Here is a 23,539-nt window from a genome sequence, read left to right as displayed (position 1 = left end):
ACAGCCAAGACCGCTATTATTATTTTATAGATCTTGCGCTTGGGTTTCCTGTATGTAACGCAATATCGTGCGTGTTATTTGTTTGTAGTTCCGATCGCGGCAAATATATAAACTCTCGCTATCGAAAATCGCGCGCCAAATGAATGGAATCTATCTTGTATTTTTGGTAAGTTCTAATTAACTGCTAAATAATTATAAAATTAATGTTTAAATTCCTAAGAATTGCGTGTAGCGAGATGGAAAATCAAATGAGTTTCGTTCGTTTAACTTTGTTAGAAAATTTTACTATTTCCAGTGTGAAATGAGTTGCTCCAGTTTAAAATATAATTTTTAATTTCTCACAAAATGCAACTCGAATGTGTTAAAGGTTATAAGAAATGATTTTGCTAGTCAGTTTTGATGATCTAAGTCATTCTACAGGCAAAGGGATTTTTTCACTACGCTGAAGACGCGAGTTTGCGTGACATAACAATACCATAACGCGTGGATGTTTGAGATTATGAGCCTTTCAATTTTCGACTCTCTGAATCCTGTTTTCAACTGGCCCCAAAATTTTATTTTACATTTCGAAAGAAGACATGCCCTTCGTTGTTCCAGAAGTATCCTTTTGTCCTGGATCGACATACCAGTGGAGATATTTTAGTGTGAAGTTGGCTTATTTTTGCTCTTCTTGAATTTGCTTCAAAATCAAAAATAACTCAAAAATCTGTAAAATATTCCACGTATTACATATTTATCAAGAAAACTAATAAAATGTAGAAAAATGCCTATACTTTCTATGTATCAACTTTAAAAGTGCATAGCGTTTGAGATTGATATAGAAATGAGCTTGGGTTGAGAGGTAGTATTCCAACCCCAAAAGTCGCCCTAAAACGGCGAAAATCAAAATTGCCTCCGTTCATAAAAAATAACGTCCCAATAAGCCTTTGAGTTATTTTGTGTTTAATAGTAGCCCAAATGCTATGATCTGGCAAAGTTTGAAGAATTTTGATTTTTCAAGGTCTGCTCACGTTGTTTGGTTTTTAGGGACTAGCCCTCTTAAATAACTTGTAAGCAGCAAAAATCAATAAATCATACCGGACACAATCAAGTGAAATATTTTCTTCTGGTTCCCAGGTGGAATCGAAAGGAGAATATCCCCGCCACAAAACTAAGTATTCAGTAGTCCCCTGTTAGCGAATAAAAATAGCACATAAGCAGAATTCTATAAGCACTACAATAAGTTTATTTATGGATTATGTATGCTTATCAATTACCAGAAACAAAGAAATTCAACTCACCGTAACATTTTCTCGCTTCGTGATGAGTCGCTCCACTTCCCATAGTCTCCCCTTTCCTTTGATTCTAGTAGTTTGAGACTTGGGAAGAATATCTGCAGAAGAAACATTGTTTAAAGTTGAATAAAACCCTTTTTCTCGTCTTTCACGACCAGCCGCCATTTTGAATTCCGGTTGAATTCCTTAGATTATGCTAATTACTTCGAGCACATGAACCAATCAGGTATACGCTCAGACAATACGAGGATTGACAGATGATTTGATATGGCCGAGTGAACTTAAATAAGCACCTCCCACTATTATGGAACGTCAAGTGTTTCAAAAATACTTATGCGCCACCTATAAAACTTCTGTTGACATATCTAAGACTTCCTACAACATATATACAAGACATAGGTCTTAAAACAAAAGTTTCGACTAAATATAATACTTGTTTATAAATATATAAGACATCTATATTAAAATGAAAGTTTCGAGGTCTCAAGATAAAAGTTTCTATCAAATTAATACTTGTCCCGATAAATATACAAGACGTCTGTCATAAAATAAAAGTTCCGATTCAAATAGATACTTCTTGTCAATAGCTTTTCTCGGTATGTATATATATATAGTCTTTACATGGATATGTAAAATAAATGAGTTCATAAATGTACAAAAATATAATAGCAAAATAAACGGATATCTAACACTTACAAAAATATAAAACTTCTTTCCAGAAATACAACTTGTTGCGCAATTTGCTTTAGGAACCAGGCTCTTGCGGCCAAGTCCTTGTTGAGTCTGGGTTCTAATCCATAATGGCGACCATTAAAATTCCAAGTAGAAATAGACATTAATTAAGTCACATAATATATTCTCTGATATATTCTTTAGTAAATCGCCAGAAAAAACGAGCTTGGGCTACCTGTGCTTAGTGACCACGTGAAAGCTTGGCGCCAAAACAGGAATTCTCCGATAATCAAAATGGCGCACGGTTCGAAAGCTCACGAGGATTTAGTAAATCGATTGAACAGTATAGTTAATTCCCTTACCAACCCAAGACCAAATGTAGCTGTAGCAGAAAGTGCTGGAGTGAATGATTCTTTGGCTCAGCTTTTCCCCAGTGTAAGAGGCAATACCCAAGGGTCGTCAAACGCTGACTCATCTTCACCATCAACAGCTCCATCAAGTGGCCTGCCGCAGCATAATTCTGGTAGGGCTTTTCAACGAAGCAAAAGCAAAAGCAGCAGGCAAAAACAGCCTTATGGAAAGACCAAGTCTTCAGCCCCTGTGATGAAGGACGTTATTCTCCTTCCCAATCCCAAAATGTCTGCAGTTCCTCGTGGCAGGATCCGGGAAGAGCTGTACGTCAGGAAACTTGTGGTTACTGCCGAAATTTCAAATGAAATGACAGCTACAGAGTTAAAGGAAATGTTTGCTGAATTTTTCTCCCGCCGTCTTAGAGGTAGAGATTTTGAAGTGGTGAGAGCTGTGGGCAACAAAATAGTTCAGCCAAATATGTCCGAAGACGCCCAAACAGGCCAAGTACTAAAGCACATTTCTGGCCAAGGTCCTGTGTACCTGAGAAGCAAAACAGCTCTAGAAAGCGATTTTTCTTGGTATTCTGAGGAAGAAGAAGAAGAAGAAGACAAAGAAGATGACAACGAGAAAAATGATAAGTATGAGAAGAAACACAATACTGATGCCTTTTATGTTGTTGATGATGATGAAGATAACGATGATGATTTAAAGCAAGTAATTGATTACAACCCTCCTACCACTGCAAGTAAATCAGTCCCAGGGTTGCAGACCACCACTAGCTCCACTATGCTATCACCATCGACATCAACTGGTGCATCTTCATCAACATCTACATCAACTGGTCTGTCATTGTCACCATCTACATCAACTGGTACATCACAAGCTTCAACAGTCATGTGCCCAACATGCCACAGGTCATTTCCCTTGTCTTTCATAGAAGAACATGCAGATATCTGTTGTGACATGGCTGCTAGAACACCTGAGCTTGCATACAGTAACTTAATGCTGACAATGGAAAGGGACACATTGCATGATAAAACACCAGATGATGAAAGTATGCCTCAGGAAGAGAAGTCAGAGCTCAAAGATGTTATGCAGAGAATTGCAGAGCGTGTAACAAAGAAGAATTCCTATGTGAACATCCAGCGTAAATTTATTTTGGAAGACTATACTGAAGGAAGGAAACGACCTTGGATGAAACCAGAAAACACTCTTGTTGTTTGTTTTGTTGGCGAGCCTGCTGTTGATGATGGTGGCCCAAAGCGCGAGTTTTTTACAGGTAGGTTGGTAGGTTGGTATTGTTATTTTGTGATAAAATACACTTTTTTGAATATATGTAGGAAAGTGTTGTGAAAATGGTCAGAAGCTAAAAGGTAAAGGGCCATAAAAAACTAGGGGTCACTTTTTTGAGCCTCAAATAGGGGGTGGGGAGAAAGTAATCCACATATTGCAGCTTATTCATCCATTTTTGGGGACATTATTTAAGGGCTGGTCATAACAATTATAATACAGGCTTTAAAACAAGGGTGGATCACCACTGTTTCAATTTTTGAAAATTGCTTATTTATAGCCCACCCTCTTTACTTTCTGACAAGTCATTAATTACTTTTCATTCTATCATAGAAATTCTTCAACAAGTGAAGAGAAGACTTTTTATTGAAGAACAGCAACATGGTGGATATGTGCCATGTGAAAGCACTGTTGCTTTGACAGAGGGAAGCTTTGAAATAGCTGGAGAGCTCATGGCAATGTCTCTTGCCCAAGGTGGACCAGCCCCAAACTTTCTTGCTCCTTGGGTTTATGATTACCTTTCCACTGGCCTTAATGGAGTTGTAGCAGAAATAGAAAAAATGGAAGAAAGTCAGTTTAAGGCAGTGGCTCAGAAGGTAACATGGAATGAATTTTTCTTAAACTTGTCTTATTTCCATTACATTGATTAAAAGAAAAACTATTAACAAATGATTTATTAACATTTTATTTTTGGGATGTTTCCTTTTTATGAATAGAGATTTAAAAAAACCCAATACCTCCAATGATTTGATACAATTATATCATTATTGCTGATGTTTGAAGTAAAGATTTACCTGTTATTTCAGAAAATTCCAGAAATTGATTTTTGGCTTCACCTTATTTCATTCTCTCTTAGCTAACAGTGAATTTCTCTCCAATGACCAACAAAAATTATAATTTTTTACTGTTATGGCCACTGTTATTATCAGCAGCAGTGTGTGAGAATTGAACCAGTAAATAAACAAATGAGGCAGGCAAGTAAGAATTAGTTTTACATTGTTTTGTTCAAGATCATGGCAGTAAACACAGAAGAACTGAAAGATGTGTTGATGGAAGATGAGTGTATGGACATCTTAAGTGAAGTGGGCTATAGGGGAGTTCCGCAACGAGAGAAACTGAAAAACAAGTGTAAATTAGCAAGGTAAGGTATATCATATCAAAGTACATACAATTCATAACCAATCATGCTTTTGTTCCATGATATATAAAACACAATAATTCATGTACTCCATAATGAGTTGCCCTTATTTGGAGTATCAGACTTCCTTTCTGTTCTCAGGAATGGAATTAAATCAATGAAGGGAATGGAATATTCAGTTACATATACAAACTTGTGACATATATAATTATTTTTTCTAGGTCAATATATATTAAGGTTTATATTGAACCAAAAATTCCAATGTTGAGTCAGATGGCAAAGGGGCTGCAGTTATTTCAAGTCCTCGAAGAAGTAGCAAAAAACAAAGAGGAGATGAAGAAGTTGTTCACTTTGGACAGCTTTGAAGATCTGACTGCAGATTCCTTACTTGGGCTGATGTGTGTCGATTTCTCCCTTCCACAACAGTTAAAGGAAGCTGAAATACGCACATACAAAGCTTTCTGTGACTTCCTTCACATGATAGAATATGAAGGTAATTCGAAGTTAAAATGCTTTCTTCAGAATTTTGATTTTCAGTGTGATTGTCCAGGCTACAAACATTACACAAATAGACTATGGTGGTATAGATATAGATGTACACTATCATACACAGATAATGTGTAGTAAACACCCACATATAAGAACAAGTGGCATAACAACCTTCAGGCAGAAATGTAGTCAATAAAGCACCATATATATATATAAGAACCAATTATTCCTAATAAATAAGACAAGTTCTTATCTAAAAAACATGGGGAAGTTGTCCTCAAAACATTCTCTCTTTTCTTTATTTCTATAAAGCATGCTAACAAGTGTGTAGTTTCTGAAACTTGGAAAACCCCATAATTTTAGTGTCATTAATTTTCCATGTGATGGGGTTTGTTTTTTAATGACATCAATATTTCTGTACTTTTTCCCTGACCCACCCTCAATTCCATAAAGTATAATTAAAAAGAAAACAGTCAACTTCTGACTGGGCAAAAAAATTACTAACAATATAAACAGACAGACAAAAATAGTATAATTCACAGAAAATAGGCAAACTGTGGATCTTAAATTTAGAATTTTCATAGGGCAAAATTATTATCTAACACATAAATGTAATACCATGTATTGGTCTGCATTTTGGAAAAATTGTCATTAAAAGTCGATTTCTGTAGGTACAATATTTGCATTTTTGCAAAATTGATTTGTTTTGCACACCAAAATGCTTTAACCATTCAGAAATGGGCATGACATCACGCATGCAACATTTGCCAAAAGCCCATTGGCCCCTCTTAGGGGTGAAATTTCATCCCAGCCACGCCCATCATCTCATAATACAGGTGCCTCTAAGGGTTTATTTTCAAAATTTTCGACATGCATCCCTGCCTTCATAATGGAGTCCCCCCCCGCCCCCAAAGGATTTTTTTGTTTTTTGCTTTTTTTTCTATTGTGCATGGAAATTTTTTGCAACAAAAATTCTCATTCCCAAAGGTTTTGAATGGGATGGAAACAAACATAGCAATGCCTTAGCTGATTTGGTCAATTATAAAAACCACTTTCAACTTATTCATATCCAGTATTATATAATTTTATTTATCAATGGATGTACCTGTTTGGCAGTGCACCTTAATAATATGAACAGTAATGAGTTTTTGAGGGTTATTTTCTGTCTCTATGATGTATTCTATATTTTAGCATAGTGAGACTTAAATACAACTACCTATTAAAAAACTTATAACTTGGCTTTATTTTCAATATTGTTTATTGCACCCAACAGGCATGTCAAAGTATGAGGTTTCCTTGACAGATGTTCTGAAATTTATTACTGGATGCAGTCAAGTACCTCCCCTTGGTTTTTCTAAGAAGATCTCAGTCAGTTTCATCGGTGATTGTACACCAGGATGTCAGTGCCGCCCAACAGCATCAACATGTAGCCTGCACCTGAGACTTCCAACACACCTCCAATCATATGAAGACATGACCGAGGCTGGGATCTCCATGCTCAAAGAGTGTTTTGGTTTTGGTAGCATCTAATTTGTATTTAGTACATATTAATGTACATCACAGTTAGGAGTGTTCTTGACAAAATAAGTCTGAGCATTTTTATGGTTGTTGCCCTTGTTTGGTGGTAGCTCTTCTTATTTGGGTATTTACAGAGTTAGAGTTCACATACTGATATTATTGTTTACAATAGGCCCAATTTAACACTTGGTCTTTGTAAAGTAAGGCCAATATGTTGTTGTTCATGTTGTTTCTGTTGATTTTGATTCTGCCAAAATAGGATCTATATATGGATGTGAGTTAATAACTCATAGTCCATCAAATAATTCCCTTCTTATATTTTGCTTCATTACTATAATAATACAGTACCTTCCATTAAGGAGTATCTGTGAAGTTTGTAATAAGATGCACAGTTTGAAGAAATAAATGTATCCCATGATTTCCATCATCATGGAGAGGGTTCACAGTTAACTCTAGTACTATTCTGTCTTGATCATTTAAGCATACTGTTGAACGAGGAATTACCACGTGATTTTCTGTCTGAAGTTCTGGTTGTGGCTCATTATCATCAGTGCCATAGTTGAGAGGGTCAATAATCTCATCATCCAAAACTCTTCTAATAGATGGCTGATTTGAATTTACTCCTTGATAAAAACCCTCAGTCCATATTTGAACAGGTGATTTGTAGTCTGCAGTTCTGATTGGATGATTATTCCATTGCAATACAAACTCTTCAAGAGACCGACTGATCCTTGGTATGAATATGTAATGCAATGCATAAAGGTGAATTTCATTTAGAGGATCAAGTATAAACTGTTCCTCCATAAAATAGAATAAGCTCTTATAGTATCTTCCAAAAGAGTCACCAACATCACGCCACAGACGTTCAATTCTTTGATTGTGCACTGATAGTCCAGTTATTACAGGGTGATGTGTATCTCCATATCTTGTCAACATCCACCTTGCTACATATATGTTCTCTGTTCCATGGTCACATCTTACTCGATATGGGACATTGAACTTATGAATTGCATGTGTAAAAAGATCTAATACCGTTCCTGCTTCATTATTGTTGCTGCACTTCAGGAATACAATTGTCCTTGAAAAACCATCTATTGCACCATGTATGACTAATCTCCATCTCACAAGCTTGTGATGTCCATCCAAATGCCTGTTGAAGAAAAATTAATGCTAAATAAATATAATAGGACATTAATTTGCATGATGGCATCATTTCAACACTATTAACAGGTTTCACAAATTTTCTTTATTATTCAAATTTGTATTTCTACATGAGAAAAGCAAGACAAATGGTGAACAAAAGAAAGTGTTCAAGGGATTCTTATAGTAGAGGTTAATGACACCATACTAGTGCAAATATTCTATTGGTTACTTTTGTATTAGTGAGCTTCTGCATATTAGGGGGCAGAAGCAAAAAAATTATTGGGGGGACACAGTGAAATTGTTTTTATGAAAAGCATAAATATCTGAAATTGCTGAGTTTATGTTGTTAGCCAGAAAGCATCTGGCCCCCAGACAAATTATTGGGGGGGGCAGTAACCCCTGCCCCCCACCCCCCGGTTCTGCAGATCATGTTCTGGAGTTTCAAAGGCAGAATGCTAGTTTGGTGAATGTAATTATCAATTTAAGCTTTAATATTCATGAGGAGGTACATACGAGGTTCCCAAGATATTACTCTATAAACATACCATAAACTGTTTGGTCCAGCGACACTGTACACTCTTCTTCTAATGTGCAACCGCTGTATCTGCTGCTTTCGTAGTGGGTCCACTCTAAGCATTGACTCTCTCAGCCTCCACCTCTGTACTATGATTCCTCGTCCACGAAGTGCACCTCGCATCATTACTTCTCCAGAATTAGGAGAGATGTCCATAATAGATTTGACAAACACATCAAGTTCTTGCTCAGTAATATCACTAAAATTGCATTGTTCTTGGATACCTAATTCATTTCGCCGTCTATGTAGTGTAATCCTGGAAATACCAAGCAGGTTTGATATTTTTGTCCAGGAAAAGCCAATTTCTCTCAACGCCTGAATTTGTGATTTGGACACCACAAAACGTGGCCTGCCTCGTGATCTAGGTTCACAGCTTCCAGACGTTTCACATCGAAAGCTTTGGTTGTTTTCCCGTTCTTCAAGGAACTGACAGCGTTCTTGGTATCTTGCCCGGAATTCCTCATAAACGTTTAGTAGTTGCAGCAAATGACTCATCAAATCTGCTCCTTCCGTTCCAAAATTCTGCGACTCGAAAATGCTGTAAAACAACACACAACCAAAGCATATGCCTTGTGCAATTCTAGACATTTCATCGGCAACCTCCAATTTGTCCGTAAGAGCGTTTACTCGAAGTTCTTCATAGGGAAGATCAAGTAGAAATCGTTGGAACTCTCTGCGAATAATAACTGTACTGTCCTCCGTGGTCGCCATTATGGATTAGAACCCAGACTCAACAAGGACTTGGCCGCAAGAGCCTGGTTCCTAAAGCAAATTGCGCAACAAGTTGTATTTCTGGAAAGAAGTTTTATATTTTTGTAAGTGTTAGATATCCGTTTATTTTGCTATTATATTTTTGTACATTTATGAACTCATTTATTTTACATATCCATGTAAAGACTATATATATACATACCGAGAAAAGCTATTGACAAGAAGTATCTATTTGAATCGGAACTTTTATTTTATGACAGACGTCTTGTATATTTATCAGGACAAGTATTAATTTGATAGAAACTTTTATCTTGAGACCTCGAAACTTTCATTTTAAGATAGATGTCTTATATATTTATAAACAAGTATCATATTTAGTCGAAACTTTTGTTTTAAGACCTATGTCTTGTATATATGTTGTAGGAAGTCTTAGATATGTCAACAGAAGTTTTATAGGTGGCGCATAAGTATTTTTGAAACACTTGGCGTTCCATACACTATGATTCGAGTTTTCTGGCGATGGTATTCTTACCATAATAACAAAACAAGTACACTTTTTTGCTCGTTCGTCATGCTAGTTTGTTGCTCGTTTGCCGGTAATTGCAGCTCTATTCTTTAATCATGTACTCTTCCATAATTTTTTGCTTCGTTTTTACAATTTTTACCAAAATGATAGTAAAAAACGTTCGCACAGGGTTCCCTTGCGATGACCACGAAAACTGAGTTGGATAGTTTACCACACATGGTGGTCCGCGGGAGCTCCGCTATCAGTTCTGATGTTATAAATTTAAACTAAAGTAAGGTTTTACCTTCACCTTGTCTTGACATACTTGACTATTGAATCCAAATTGAATCCAAATCCACACCGATCTTTGAACACGACGGAGACCACTACGTGAAACACTCCAAGAGAGCACATGGAAACTGCCAAGTCCACTGCGCATGCATGCACAGGAACCCCAACGAGATATTGCAAACGTTTAAATGCAGTTTGTGGGGGGAGGGTGCTGAGTCTTAGCTGCGCTCATGGCATTTTCTTCAATTTCTTTTTCTCTTTTTTTTTTTTTTTTTTTTTTTTTTTTTTTTTTGTCTTGATGCTCGATAGTTTTTTAATTTTACTTTAATTACCCATATTTTTCTCAAATGATTTGAAGGCTTGTATAATTACCATAATTTCATACAACCCTCCCCGGGTTAGGTGGAATTAGTACTACGAGTATAGTAAACATGGCTTCCAGAAGCAGATCTCTGACTCCTCAACTTTACCAACGATTTCGTCAAGTTTGTGAGCAATGGCCTGTGGATAAGACCAGATGTGGGAGAGACCTTGGTGCACATATCAAGGAGAACTTCGGGGCTAACATGAAAAATTCTAAAATTGATGTAAGGAAAATAATTTTATGGCGTGCGAGTAAGCTTGTTTAAGCTTATGTAACCTGTGGTCTACGTATTAGACATCAGACTATTAATTCGCTGTAGGCCGAAATAATTCGCAATTTTCTGCCCATTGACGCCTTTATTTGATATTCTTTTTGTTGTTAGACGAATGAAGCTGAAAAGATGCTGGACAGTCTGGTGAAAATTAGTTCTAACTATTACAAAGAAAAGGTAAGCTTCGACTCGATCACACCAGCTTCAAGCCACTGCTCCTCCAAACACCATTCAATAAAGACTATTTTTATGGTGAAGGTTATATTTCATTTATATTTATTATATTTTTTAAGTGTCTGAAAGCGGCTGTAGGGGAGACTACCGGTGATTCTGAGACGATAATCAACGGTGGAGTTGTGATTTTCCAATTTTTTGGAACGCACACACATCGTGGGCTCAAATCGAACGTTCAAAAGTAGGCAGGCACCTTAATTTTACGAGGAACCATACCCGTAGTCATTACCTGTTTTATATAATGCATAGGGCAAAATTCAATGAAAAAAAATTGTCTTGAAACCAATATAATGCCCGTACGTTGTCATTGATCCTGAACTATTAAATTAAATGTAGTTATGGTTCAAAAGAATTTTATTCAGAATTCAAACATATTTCTTCATTACTAGGCAACTGAACTACCAATCATAATCTAGTAATTCGGCACTGCGAATTATTATAAGTAATAAGTTATATTTTACTTCCCTTTCAAGGTCTTTCAATCCTGACAAAAAAGAGCAAGTCAGAAATTTGATCTTTAAGCTTAAGCTCATATTGGTTTCAAGATTTTTTTCTTTTAATTTGTTCCCTATATGATAATGAAACCAACAAAATCTTGGCTCAGATCCGGGCTCGAAAAATTGGTACCCCCCTAGTAGGGTAAGCTTGAGTTGTAATGATCGTAAGGGACAACATGTACTGAGTAGCAAACAGACATATCAGGGTCGGCCACAAGCAAGGAACCTTTAAGGCATTTTTTTCATAGAGGTTTGTTCAAGTCACTCCACAGGCTCCATAGCTCTGCTTTTGTGGAGGTTTTATTAAGAGTTTGTAATGTGGAAAAATCGGCTGGAAATTAGTGCAGACCGAGATAAAGCACAGGACAAGATATCATGAAAAGTTAGTAGCATCTATTTCAGTGTTTTCAAAAAACATTTTCACATTACAAACCCTTTTTAGAACCCCCACAAAAGTAGAGTTTGGGCTACCTGTGGTAAAAAGGCCCACATGTAAATTGTGGAAAATGTGACAAATTTCAAGGGGAGCCCTGTGTCAGATAAACTGTAATGCACTTTTAACTTTGGTAAAGTCATCCTTATCAGTAATCTTTTTTTATCTATTCAATTTACCACTGTGAGGTGGACAAAAACACTTACAAGTCTAGGACTCAATACAAGGCAACCGGTTAGAATTTTATTCCGCAATGTGGTTCTCACTGTCTAAAACGTTATAGTAGTTGCACTGTAAGGGCTGTGATAAATTTATAGACTTTTCCAAGTTGCACATGCCTGTAGTAATGCACTTGAACACATTGATACTTGTTTGCATGAAAATGGCATGATTTTTTTTTTTTTTTTTTTAGAATTTCGACACTATAATCGTTTTCTTGGTATATTATAATATCAGGGACGGCGGAACTGGGGGGGCTATTGCCCACTTTTTGTGAAATTTTAATACATTTTCACTAAACTCAGTCCCCCACCTTGCCATACAATGTCACTATTGAGGCCCCCCAATCAAAAAACTGCTCAGCTGTCCCTGAATATAAATGAATAATGAATAAATCAATTATACATGCATCATATTCTAGTTCGTAATAAGCCCCCCTTATAAAATGTCCCTGATCTGGGGCAACAAAACTTGAATAACCCTCAAGCCTAAGCTAACAATGGACCTTTTTGCTAGGGAGACTTTTCACAAGTCAATATTATGAAAAAAATAATTAGAACTTTTGAAAGATCAGAAAATTTATTAAGCCCTAAAATTCCTTGGCAAAACTAAAATGCATTGTTCTCTTGTCAACAGTATCCTAGAAAACGTGACACTGCCTTCTCAACTGATGTTGCCAAAGAAGCAGGAGCTGTATTGTCTACACGTAATTACATTCCTTTCTTTTTTAACAGTCCTTAACGTCACGGTAGTTACGTAACAAAATATTTTGCTTTTATTACATAATACAGTCACCACTTTTTTTGATATATTTTCATCCTTTTGGGAGTTATATACTTTGAATATGTTAATGACTGTTTAATATACAAATTTTAACTTATTCAAGCAAAAAGTATTTTAAAGCATCAACACCATACTCATGGGTTACCCCATACTCATGGTTTACGTAGGGGGGGTACTCTTGCCCGTTTAGGGTAGGGATGTGCCGCTGAGCCCTCTGAAACCTGACCCTGTTCCAGAGTAAAATCGCTGAAATTCATACCCTGTTTCAGAGCAAGATCGGTGAAAATCATACCCTGTTCTGGTATTGCGAAAATGGATACCCTGTTCCAGAGAGGAGAGAGCATGATTTCATACACCCTGTCCCAGAGCGAGCACAATTTTATATACCCTGTACCAGAGTAGAATCGCTGAAAACCATACCCTGCTTGGCAACACGTACCCATATAGCGAATATTATAGGGGAGTACCCCCCCCCCCCCCAGATGGTTTACGCTATGTAAATGTGGTGCCTCATATTAGTCAATGTTTAGTATTGTAAGACCTGTACAAATACACTGTAATGCCCAGTATGATGTGACTTTCTTCAACTGTCATTTAAAGTGTATAAACCATTATGATTTAAAGATGAAACACTTGAATGAAGAAATACTTCAACATTCAACTAGGGAAATATTTATATACTTTTTTTACAGTCGAAAAGCATTATTTACTGTTTTCTGGTTTAGTCTTGGGCACGGTAATACATATTTGTGGCTACTTGGCTTGCTCAGAAGCCACTTTTTCTATTGTGCACATCTCCGAATGTAATTAATGAGGATTTGTGTGTATGTAGCAATGGAATGCTTTTGGAACCAATGAGCAGAGACACTTTTGTTGTCCATTTTTCGGAACCAATCAGAAAAGACAATTTGCACCATTCATGATGACCTACAACTGTCCAAGTTATGTGCTCTGCATCGCTTTGCCTGGTTTTGTATTGTGAATGAGCTGTGTGCAAGTGATCTTCCTTACAAGTGAAGTGTTTTGTAAAATAAATTATGTATCACAGCTTTTGTTATTCTAATTGGTAAAATGAAAGGGGTTTTTAGTACTTCGTTTTTAATTTTAGATCGATATTTTAGTCAAGTTTACAGAATATTCCGAGCTGAACTCATAAGGAGAGAAGAACAACATTCTTCAGTTGTAGAGGCCTATGAGCTTATATTCATCCGAAAACAATTTCTTAGTGCTTCGATTGAATAATTTTCATGTTTCATATTGTTTCATATAATTAACAGAAGCGTTCAAATATTTCACACCAGGTGACAACAGTCAGTTTCCTTTTCTCCTCGTTACCGGGTTTTTATTTTCTTCTAATCAAAAATGTTATGCTTAAATATTTTTACATACACCTGCAAACCAATCCATTACCGGATATGAGACTTATTTCAATAAAGTTAGTCACCAAAAACCTAGAAAGGTGAGATCACTGAGGATCATGGGAAACAATTTATTTCAAACAAGTAAAGCTTTTTTGATACAAAGGATGCTCAGGAGAGGTGTGACTGTAACTGCTAAGATGTGCAAGTCCATAAACAGTTAAAGTGCTACTACGACGAAAATCGCTCAAACTTGGATTCAGCTGAAACTTCCTAAAAATACTCTTTAAAGGTCCAATAATCACTGTATGAAGTGTTTTCTCGATATTCAGTACGAAAGTATGATATTTTTACGATTATTTTTTGGAGTCTGTGACGTCATACACTCAACATCGAACATCGCTCCATACATTTATTTGTAGTTTATGATCAAAATATCAGTAGTAAAGGGAGAAAGAAATACCCAAACACCCCAAAATATAAATTATAGTCACAAGTAATGTGAAATAAGCAGATTAGCCACCCTTTGGGCTTCATAGGAATAAAATAAATTAAGGATTTATATACAAAGAAATATATGTAGCAATGTTTGATGTTGAGTGTATGACGTCACAGACTCCAAAAAATAATCGTAAAAATATCATACTTTCGTACTGAATATCGAGAAAACACTTCATACAGTGATTATTGGACCTTTAAAGAGTATTCTTAGGAAGTTTCAGCTGAATCCAAGTTTGAGCGATTTTCGTCGTAGTAGCACTTTAAAAATGTAAAATGTATCTACCCATACTCCTTTTCGGCCTCTGCTTTGTAGCTTTTCAGGTGACTAACTTTATTGAAATAAGTATACAGTCAATTCAAAAAACGTTGTCGTCGACCGGCTCAAGCCTACGCGACTGCACCGAAAGGAATATGGGTAAAAATCACTGAAGTTGTTAAATATTCGTTCTGAATTAATTGTTCCCGCTAGTAATAAAGATAATATTGGCGAGAAACAATCCATCAAATGCATGTCTTTGGGTTTAGGGAAAGAAAAACAAAGTAGTTATGATTCAGTTCACAATTTTGAAAAATATGAAGGCATTAAAAAAAAGTCTCCTTCAACACTTCCCGCTCGCCTACGAAGGTTCGTGCTGTAAACAAGGCATAACTAGTCGGATAAAATTATGGAGTCAACTCGGCTTCAGTGATTGCTACCCAGAGTTCCTTTCGGTCCAGTGGCGTAGGCTTGAGTTGGTCGACGACAACATTTTTTGAATTGACTGTATACTATGACCCAAGCAAGCAGCATCAGTAGTAGTAGTTATAAGGAATGTAGAAGTAGGAATGTGCTTGTCAGTTTGTGGCAGAAAATGCATTAATTTGATGTTTCTGGAAAAAAAATCCTAACAAAGTGTCTTTGTCTTGCAGAGTATCAAAATCAAGTAAGAGAAAAAGCAAGCATTTGGCATAAACTAGTTGGAAAGAAATGAAGATGTCCATTCGTTGGAATAATTACTCTCAGTAGAACTGTATAAAGGCTTTATTCATCTTACTGATCGAATCTTCTCCATCTGATTGTGTGAGATGTGGTTGTCTACTAAGCTTTTTTTAATTCAATTTATGACACGTTTACAATAAACGAACAATACTAGATATTTACAATGGTATAACTTATATTCAAGGGTTTCCATTTTTTAAGATGGACATTGGTGTCATATATATTACGATGCTTTTATTTGTCGATAATGTTTCAATTTTCCAATAGGAAACAAAGGTCTGGTTGCATGGAGTATGTTTGGATTGATTTTTTTATTTATTTTAATATAAATTAATATGAGAAAATTAACTCGTTTGTGCCTTCATTGATACCCAAAACGATATTTACATAATAGAGTACCGAAGTGATGTCACAAAATTGGATGTCACACTACAAAATTAAACTTCTACAAAACGGGCAAATGTAGGAGGCCGAGCATTCGGTCTTTGAGGGTAGAGTTTGGAAAAGTGATCGAGATGTCACACAAATTGAATTAAACCTCTACAAAACGGGCAGACAGACAGACAGACAGACAGTCATATTTTATTTGGCGTTATGCACATAGTTGCACATCAACTTAGTTCTAAATAAGTTAAGAGTATATACGTGTGTTTATGTATGCGCATAATATCTATATTCACATATTCCGCACATATACATCATACGTTCATACATATTCTGTGTATTCTCGACTTTCACATCCCCATAATGCCTTGCGTTTTTGGGGGTACACATTCAAAAAACTGTTCCAAATTGAAAGGTATCTTAATTGAATGTATACTATACCTGCTTTTATCTTTACAATACTGATTATCAGTTTATTCCAAGTTATTTTTGCGTGTACAGATCATGAAGAGTTTTGGTCTTACAGAAAATGTATTGACTTACGAAAAAAGGATTATGGGGATGTGAAAGTCGAGAATATAAATGTTCATATAATTATTTCGACATATTAATTGCGTTACTAATCCTAATTATCTTTACGCAGTATTATAAGAGTATTGATTTTCATTTGTTTTGTTGTTTGCTTTTTTTCACTACGCAGAGCAAAACAATTGTAAACGTATTTTGCTGCAGCTGGATGTAAAATATGGGGAGGATCTATCAACTTCAGGAACAATTACTCCTCCCTAAGGGAGCTATTTGTATTATTTTGCGTAATAAATTCTTTTCTAAGTTTGGAGTGTAGAAAGCATTTAAGGTGGAACCAAACTAATTCAGAATTTTGGACAATTTTATTCTCGCTCCCTTCGCCAAACTGTTACGTCAATTTAACTGTATTTTTCATATAACGTGCTTGGATTATCCTAGATTCTAACAGTGTGTTTTATTTTAAGATTTTTTTAATGTTTAGCCTATTACGGCCGAAAATCAAACAGTGCTATTTTTAGTTTTTGGCTTTTTTCTCCTCATCCTCAGCTACGATTTTTCTGAAATTTTATCATCTAGTAATATTGCAGCCTGTGTATAAAATTGGATGGAAAATCTTGATGTAGGAAGTTTAAAGGAAAATCTTGGAGCCGTTTTGAAGAAAAAGGCGAAAATGTGATTTTTAGCAAAACTCTCATATTTGAGGTTTACAACGTCAATAAAAAACATTCGATGAGTTTTTAAGATTTGATGCTGATTTTTCGTAAAGCTCATCCGCAATACTTGGAAATAGATATGTGAAAACTTCAAGGCAATCCAATGATGATGTTTCTAAAGCGCGATATTTCATATCAGTAGCGTAGCTAGGGGGGGCACGTGCCCCCCAAATTTTTAAACAACTTTTTCGAAAAAAAACAAAACATATTAAACCAAAACGAAAGAGGAAAATAGATTATTGCAACCTAGGAAAGTGCGCTGTATAAATCAGACATACCAATACGAATTTGTTTCTTTTTTGTTTGCGCGTTTATTCGCTATGAATTATTTTGGTTCCACCTTAATTAGGAAGTGTCTTTCATCTTCTATTACTATCAGTACAATGAAAGCACTTCCTTTCCTCTACTTTCTTGTAACTAGAGTATCTGCCTCTTTCAATTTCTAAGTCATGATTAAGTATAGTCTTAGCTTAGTAAGGCTCTTCTGTGATCAAATGTTTTACATTTATTGAGTAACCTTCTAAAGCCCCGTTTACACTAGCGATTTATGCTGCGATTTTTTTGCGATATTGTCCATAATAAATAATAATAAAGAATTTACTTGTTAAGTTTTTTTCAGGATAGCCGGATTTTCCTAGACGAATGTCTCTTTCGAAGAATGAGACAAAAGATTTCATATTTCCGAAAATTGCCACAAAAATCGCAGCAAAAATTGGCGCAAAAATCGCCATAACTAACTTTGAATAGGCGAATTAGCGATCTTAATTGCTGGGATACCTGTGGTATACCAGCTATAAAATGCCTTTGTTTTTTTGTTGTTTTTGTTTTTTCTCCGCGACAAAATGGCAAAGTTGCGCAATAGTACACATACATGGATTTAAATGACGTAAACTATTACCCAGAAGACCTTTGCGGGTTTCTGCTATAGGTTTACCGTCTATGTGCTGACTAATTAGCATTTGCCTTGCTGTTAATCAATGTCAATATTTTGCGAAGTGATTAGGAGGGGGCGGAGTGAAACTTCGCCAGAAGACTGAACAAAGTAAAAGTAACAACTGCAGCAGGTTTTGAGGCAAACTGTTGAGTGAAACATTTTATTTTCGTAACTTTATCATAACTCCCATACATTCCCTTATAAACCATACACAGCTGGTTAATCTAAAAAAATATTGATCTAAAAAAATAATAGAACGTATGGGGTTTGAGGACAGCTCCCCCGCCAAAATACCATACATTCTCTCTGATTATTACGATTGGTTTATAGCCTGATAATAATAGCCTGTGAGCTTTCAATGGGATGGGGAAAATAAGATAAATTAAATCACTTTATTTAAGTGTCTGGAGCTTTCATGGGATGAGGTTTGCTTTTTTATTAGATTAATATTTCCACACTTGTTCCCAGTCCCTTCCTCAATTCCGGAAAAGGCGATTTCAACGGTAAGTTAAAATTAAGCGAGTGAAACGTGAATTGTCCTTTCTATCTGAAAGGACGATCTTAAACAATTTTATGGTAATGCAAAACATCAGTATTGAATCATGTAAAGTGTAGATTATTCACTTTCGTCTGACCTCTTTTGATTTTACTATCAAAGCACAATCACATTGGAAGGTTTGTTATATCCCATCCACAACTGATCTCATTTATCCACAAGGTTTAGAACCAGGTAGACAAAAACTTTGCTATTCTCGTACCGGAGCCTATTAGTCCTCGAGAAGAAGATCTAGGAACGAAAATAAAACTAAAAGTTTCGGGGATTTCGAGGTATCCCAACGAAGAATAAGACTTCCTTACCCCACAACACACAATGTTGACTCGCACGTAAGATTCATATCTATTTTAAAATAAAGCACAATCCTAAAAAAAAATTATAAACGCATGACAAGCAAAATAGCAGAATCATCATTGCTTTAAGAGCAATATAACCTTGTTCTTCTTTCTTGACATAAAGACTTTCACACCCATGTGAATTTCCACTTTCCGCACAGTATGATGTCCCCATCTTGATTTTTGCAATGCCCCTTCAGCACGTATTCGCCCTAAAACCAATAATAACAGGAGTGCGATTGAAAAATTTACCAAATAGAGCTATGCCGGTTAATTAAAGGTAAGGAACTGTATGAATGTTGTTTAGAAATACACGCACGAGCAATTGAACGAGCAATATTAGCTCTTTCTTGGTGTTGCTAGGCACCTGAAGCATTTAGACAAAATGGCATTAGGCAATGTCGGTCAGTTCTTTCCAAAGTCTCCTTTTAATAATATTGAACTGCACAAGAATCATACAAGACATCTCACCTGATTCATGGCACAAGGCACCGGTATTTGCACCTTCTTTTTATATAGCTCTACAACCAAACAATTAAGACGTTAGTGGAAAGTTGCCGTTATTTTCCTATTTCAGACCAAGTATAATTCCCTTGAGTATCATTTCTATGTTTAACAATTATGCATGAGAAGGCACATGAATATGGATGCAGCTCAAGAAAAGAATCTTATTCACAAGGGAATGACACGTGGTCTGAAATGGGAAAACATAACGCACACCAAGCTTGAGAGGTCTATTTCGAGGTTTACGTTATTCTTCCCTTCTCTTATATTTCTTTTTTTTTTTATGTTATTTCTAGCTTATATCTAATGCAGCGGAAGAGAAATCTTAAGAGCAGATCCAGGATTGAGTGGTTTATCCATTCGATATAAAGAAAGTTAGACTCGTAAATTATCATTCAACTCATGTAATTCCTCGTAAATATTTCTATTTATTATATAATTACCAATGAAATATCTATTTTTCTCTATTTCGAAAAATTGATATCTTCACAAGTGAAAATAACATGTTATTTCACGTGTGAAAATAACACCATTGCGATGGCTATTCAAAAATACACGGAAAGAATTGCCTGAAAAAGCCAAAACATACTTTCATTGATAATTATATAATAAACAGAATATTACATGGCCTCTTGGATATACGAATTTTATCTTCTCGTGTTGAAAATCTCTCACTCGTTCGCTGCGCTCACTCGCGAGAGATCTTTTCAACACTTGAAGATAAAATTCGTATCTCCACGCGCCCATGTAATATCCTCTATTTATCAGTTTACTTTAAACTATACATATCTTGCACATATAAGTTACTTGCATCTTGCCATGATGAAAGTAATTAATTGTAATTCAAATCTATTACAGCTACTCAGCTCGATAAGTTTTCGCTTCTCTGAGCAGCTTTTACACAGTGTTTAAAAGGTCTTCAATCCGAATATCACACCAAAGGGGTCTTAAGAAGTAAGACCCTTTTCGAGTAAATCTCCTTCATATACTAGAAAAAATTGAAATATAATCGAAGAGAAATATAATGTCACGTAAGAAGTTAAGACACTATTTGATGCTTTTGTTGTTAAAATACATGTATGAGACATGCATTAAAGCGTCCAGATACTCAAAAATTCGTATAGTGCGTATTCGAGTTCAGTTTGTTTTTTTAAAAAACAAATATCACGAGTACAGTTTAGCGTCACTGCACGAGAACCCATTTGATTTTTTAAATATTTTGATACATTTTTTTCTTTCTTCTTCTTTCTTCTTTTGTCTTTGGGGGGGGTTTGGAGTGGGGGGGGTGGGTTGTGGGGGGTGTGGTGGGGGGTTAGGGGTGGGGGTGTGGGGGTGGGATGTGGAGAGGGGGGGGGGGGGGGGTGTGGTGGGTGGTTCGTTGTGTGGTTTTGTTTTTTTTTTGTTTTTTTTCTTTTGTTTTTTTTTTTTTTTTTTTTTTTTTTTTTTTTTTTTTTTTTTTTTTTTTTTTTTTTTTTTTTTTTTTTTTTTACTTTTTTTTTTTCTTTTTTTTCTTTTCTTTTTTTTTTGATGACAATCAACAGTTTTGGATGATCATATTATCATAATGAAAATCAGCCTCTCACACTCTGAAAAAAGAATACTTACTTCCTTTTAACAGGGGACATTGAAGGCCAATAAGATGGCATGCATCGCTGACGCTTGCTTGGCCTATCTGCACTCCATTAAACTCTGCACTGACAAAACATTCGATGATCAAAAGATCTTGCGCTGCAGAATAAGTGGTAGTTATATTCCGGTCAAACTAAGGAAATCGTTAAATCGAAAATTGATCCAAACACCTAAAATATGTATGGGATGTTTATGGTTTTGCTAATCGTATGCGAGATTTACAAGAAACTAAAGATCGTTATCTCCAAACTAGACGGATCATTGCAACGTATGAGTTTGAAAATACAGAAAAAAATAAATCAATTTCCAAGATAAGAATGAAAAAAATAAAGACATGACCATGTTGGGTGATATAACAAAACATACTAAGAACGATTGCCACTACGATTACGATTACACGATGCTTACAACGCTAGTGTGAACAAGGCTTAATAAATGAAATACCAAACATCGATAATACGATTTTTTTGTAAAGCTTGTCTTATAAAGGTATAAACAAAATAATTGACAACAGTTTCGTGGAGTGAATACTTTGGATTTTAGTTTTTTGATGACGTTACTGATGAAAGCCAAGAATAGTTTCTACTTACAAAGTATCGCTGCCCCTTCCAAGGTCACTATCTGAGAACAATCGTCCACCTTTCGTGGAGTTACTGTGGCATTGATTATCTCAAAAAATGACTCTCCTACTATTAGAAAAACAATTAATATAGATTAAACACGGGTCAATAATGTAGGAATAGTTGTTGAGATAATTGCTGATGCAGTTGAAGACCAATTAATAATGGTAATTGAACTGAGTGGAGTGCAATTTGGTCTGAAATCAAATGGGAGTAGTGTGAGTGCGATTTGTAACTGCAAGTTTGATTTCAGACCAAAATTACACGACACGAAATTCAATTGCCACTTAATCATATCCTTTTTGTAATCATACACAAGAAAAAGACACAATAAAGAGTGCAGAATAATCAATTTAATGTAGTAGAAGAACTAAATACGAACAAAAAAAAACCTTTTAAAAAGTTTTCTTGGTTGTTGATTTTTTTGTTTTATTTTGTTTTATTTTATTGTTTAAAAAAATATTTTTAGGATGCGATTAAGAGCTCCTAAGGACGCGATTTGGGAATTAATCGCACTCCTCTGAACCAATCAGATTGCAGGATTTGGTAGTGATTACAAAAAGGATATGATTAAGAAGTGAACCAACAGTTCAAGCACGAGAGAAAAATATTTATTCCAGAGTCCGGAAAAGAGAGAGCTTATCCTTTAGAAAAAAATTCCATGACAATATTAACCGTTCCGAAGTTGAGTAAAAACCTTGGTTGAGTTGGTATTTCAGTGCATTTTTGGGACTGTTTTGGGGGACATATTTCCAACATTGCATTTATTTTCTTGTAATTCTATAATATAAAATTGAAAAAAAAAAAAAAAAAACCAGTTTAAATAAACTGAAATTAAAATGAAATTGAATTGAATTGAATATAGAGGTTTTGAACCATCACATGACGGCTGACATGTTATAGACGTGGCAGGAACATTGCAAACGTTTTACTCAAGAAAGAATTCAATTCCCAAGAGCAATGGGAATTTATTCTGTTCTCCTATGTAAATCACAGGCAGCCCAATCTGTAATATGGGTATGGTCGCGTGATGCTGCAAAACCTCTACTTTGTCCGCTAAAGCGGCCCTAAAATGCTCTGCAGTGCCAAAGGTCGCAGAATTATGAAAAACGCTGTAAAGCAATATACCTCCACAGACAACCACAGATTGGTTTTTAAGGTGGTCATTTTCTATAGGTGGATTTGGAAAATTATACCACCCTGCATCTCCTTGACTCCATGCAACATTCCACTCGAGAAGTAACGCTGCGGCTGTATATGTAAGCCATATTCCTTTGATGAGAGAGTTCATTCTAGTAAAACAGGATTGAAACAAAAGTGTATTAGCTCTCAGTGGTTGGAAATATTTAAAATGGTTTAAAATGTAAAAATACTTATTGCAAGCCCACTTGTTATCTTTTTGTTAAAGTTTGTATCTTTTTTTCCAAGTGTTTTTCAATTTCAAATGAGGACACAAATATTGATTGTGTGTGGGTTCTTATTTATGTGATATTTCAAGTCAAAATCAGGAAATATATATGCAATTGTAGAATATTTTTTAAAAATCCCTAGCTAGTGTAATTCCTACCTTTAACCCTTATTGCTTTCTTCCTTCAATGGTATCCTTCATGAAGCACTTCGTTACAAAGACTAAGCACTAATGCACCGTTTCTCAAAAAATAGATATTATATCATATCGCGGAAGTGAAACCTGTCATTCAATCATTTGACGGCTTCAGTCAACATCGTTATTTTTTATTTA

At 35.6% G+C, this 23,539-nt stretch overlaps 4 protein-coding genes across 5 annotated transcripts; 1 reads left to right on the top strand and 3 right to left on the bottom strand.

Annotated features, from left to right (window-relative positions):
- Window positions 1-723: 723 nt before the first annotated feature.
- On the bottom strand, window positions 724-10,068 carry LOC148909363 (chromodomain Y-like protein 2). Of its 2 annotated transcripts, XM_089034675.1 has the most exons (3): window positions 9,970-10,068; window positions 1,281-1,372; window positions 724-1,169 (listed from the first exon to the last, which is right to left on the bottom strand). In XM_089034675.1, the coding sequence occupies exons 1-3, from the start codon at window positions 9,986-9,988 to the stop codon at window positions 1,023-1,025; spliced, it is 258 nt and encodes an 85-aa protein (XP_088890801.1). In that variant the 5' UTR covers window positions 9,989-10,068; the 3' UTR covers window positions 724-1,022. The 2 variants fall into 2 exon arrangements, with proteins under 2 accessions (XP_088890801.1, XP_088890800.1); XM_089034674.1 differs by lacking the exon at window positions 9,970-10,068 and having other exon boundaries at window positions 1,281-1,439.
- On the bottom strand, window positions 7,069-9,160 carry LOC148909364 (uncharacterized). The gene is made up of 2 exons (XM_089034664.1): window positions 8,421-9,160; window positions 7,069-7,882 (listed from the first exon to the last, which is right to left on the bottom strand). The coding sequence occupies exons 1-2, from the start codon at window positions 9,158-9,160 to the stop codon at window positions 7,087-7,089; spliced, it is 1,536 nt and encodes a 511-aa protein (XP_088890790.1). The 3' UTR covers window positions 7,069-7,086.
- A 305-nt stretch (window positions 10,069-10,373) lies between the features above and the next one.
- LOC116306560 (ubiquinol-cytochrome-c reductase complex assembly factor 2) lies at window positions 10,374-16,815 on the top strand. Its single transcript, XM_031716635.2, has 4 exons — window positions 10,374-10,543; window positions 10,703-10,768; window positions 12,611-12,680; window positions 15,526-16,815. The coding sequence occupies exons 1-4, from the start codon at window positions 10,388-10,390 to the stop codon at window positions 15,585-15,587; spliced, it is 354 nt and encodes a 117-aa protein (XP_031572495.1). The 5' UTR covers window positions 10,374-10,387; the 3' UTR covers window positions 15,588-16,815.
- A 1,485-nt stretch (window positions 16,816-18,300) lies between these two features.
- LOC116306566 (uncharacterized) lies at window positions 18,301-23,440 on the bottom strand. The gene is made up of 6 exons (XM_031716642.2): window positions 23,366-23,440; window positions 22,927-23,090; window positions 21,769-21,867; window positions 21,155-21,277; window positions 19,517-19,566; window positions 18,301-19,257 (listed from the first exon to the last, which is right to left on the bottom strand). The coding sequence occupies exons 2-6, from the start codon at window positions 23,087-23,089 to the stop codon at window positions 19,174-19,176; spliced, it is 519 nt and encodes a 172-aa protein (XP_031572502.1). The 5' UTR covers window position 23,090; window positions 23,366-23,440; the 3' UTR covers window positions 18,301-19,173.
- Between the last annotated feature and the right edge of the window lie 99 nt (window positions 23,441-23,539).

Source organism: Actinia tenebrosa, unplaced genomic scaffold (assembly GCF_029948245.1).
Source record: "Actinia tenebrosa isolate PJP-AT-01 unplaced genomic scaffold, QUT_ActTen_1.0 PGA_scaffold2__45_contigs__length_23673736, whole genome shotgun sequence".
Taxonomy (NCBI): Eukaryota; Metazoa; Cnidaria; class Anthozoa; order Actiniaria; family Actiniidae; genus Actinia; species Actinia tenebrosa.
The sequence above is the reverse complement of the archived record's forward strand: the minus strand, read 5'-3'. Positions and strand labels throughout refer to the sequence as shown.

What these genes read in the sequence shown, in the direction of transcription:
- LOC148909363 (XM_089034674.1), bottom strand. Translation starts at nt 1,439, where the DNA reads ATGGCGGCTGGTCGTGAAAGACGAGAAAAAGGGTTTTATTCAACTTTA. An exon ending in CGAAGCGAGAAAATGTTACG is followed by an intron (nt 1,170 to 1,280) that starts GTGAGTTGAATT and finishes ATTCGCTAACAG; the next exon opens with GGGACTACTGAATACTTAGT.
- LOC148909364 (XM_089034664.1), bottom strand. Translation starts at nt 9,160, where the DNA reads ATGGCGACCACGGAGGACAGTACAGTTATTATTCGCAGAGAGTTCCAA. An exon ending in GCTGGACCAAACAGTTTATG is followed by an intron (nt 7,883 to 8,420) that starts GTATGTTTATAG and finishes TTTCTTCAACAG; the next exon opens with GCATTTGGATGGACATCACA.
- LOC116306560 (XM_031716635.2), top strand. Translation starts at nt 10,388, where the DNA reads ATGGCTTCCAGAAGCAGATCTCTGACTCCTCAACTTTACCAACGATTT. An exon ending in TGAAAAATTCTAAAATTGAT is followed by an intron (nt 10,544 to 10,702) that starts GTAAGGAAAATA and finishes TTTTGTTGTTAG; the next exon opens with ACGAATGAAGCTGAAAAGAT. An exon ending in CTAACTATTACAAAGAAAAG is followed by an intron (nt 10,769 to 12,610) that starts GTAAGCTTCGAC and finishes TCTTGTCAACAG; the next exon opens with TATCCTAGAAAACGTGACAC.
- LOC116306566 (XM_031716642.2), bottom strand. Translation starts at nt 23,089, where the DNA reads ATGAACTCTCTCATCAAAGGAATATGGCTTACATATACAGCCGCAGCG. An exon ending in GGAAGGGGCAGCGATACTTT is followed by an intron (nt 21,278 to 21,768) that starts GTAAGTAGAAAC and finishes CTTATTCTGCAG; the next exon opens with CGCAAGATCTTTTGATCATC. An exon ending in TGCCTTGTGCCATGAATCAG is followed by an intron (nt 19,258 to 19,516) that starts GTGAGATGTCTT and finishes TATTGGTTTTAG; the next exon opens with GGCGAATACGTGCTGAAGGG.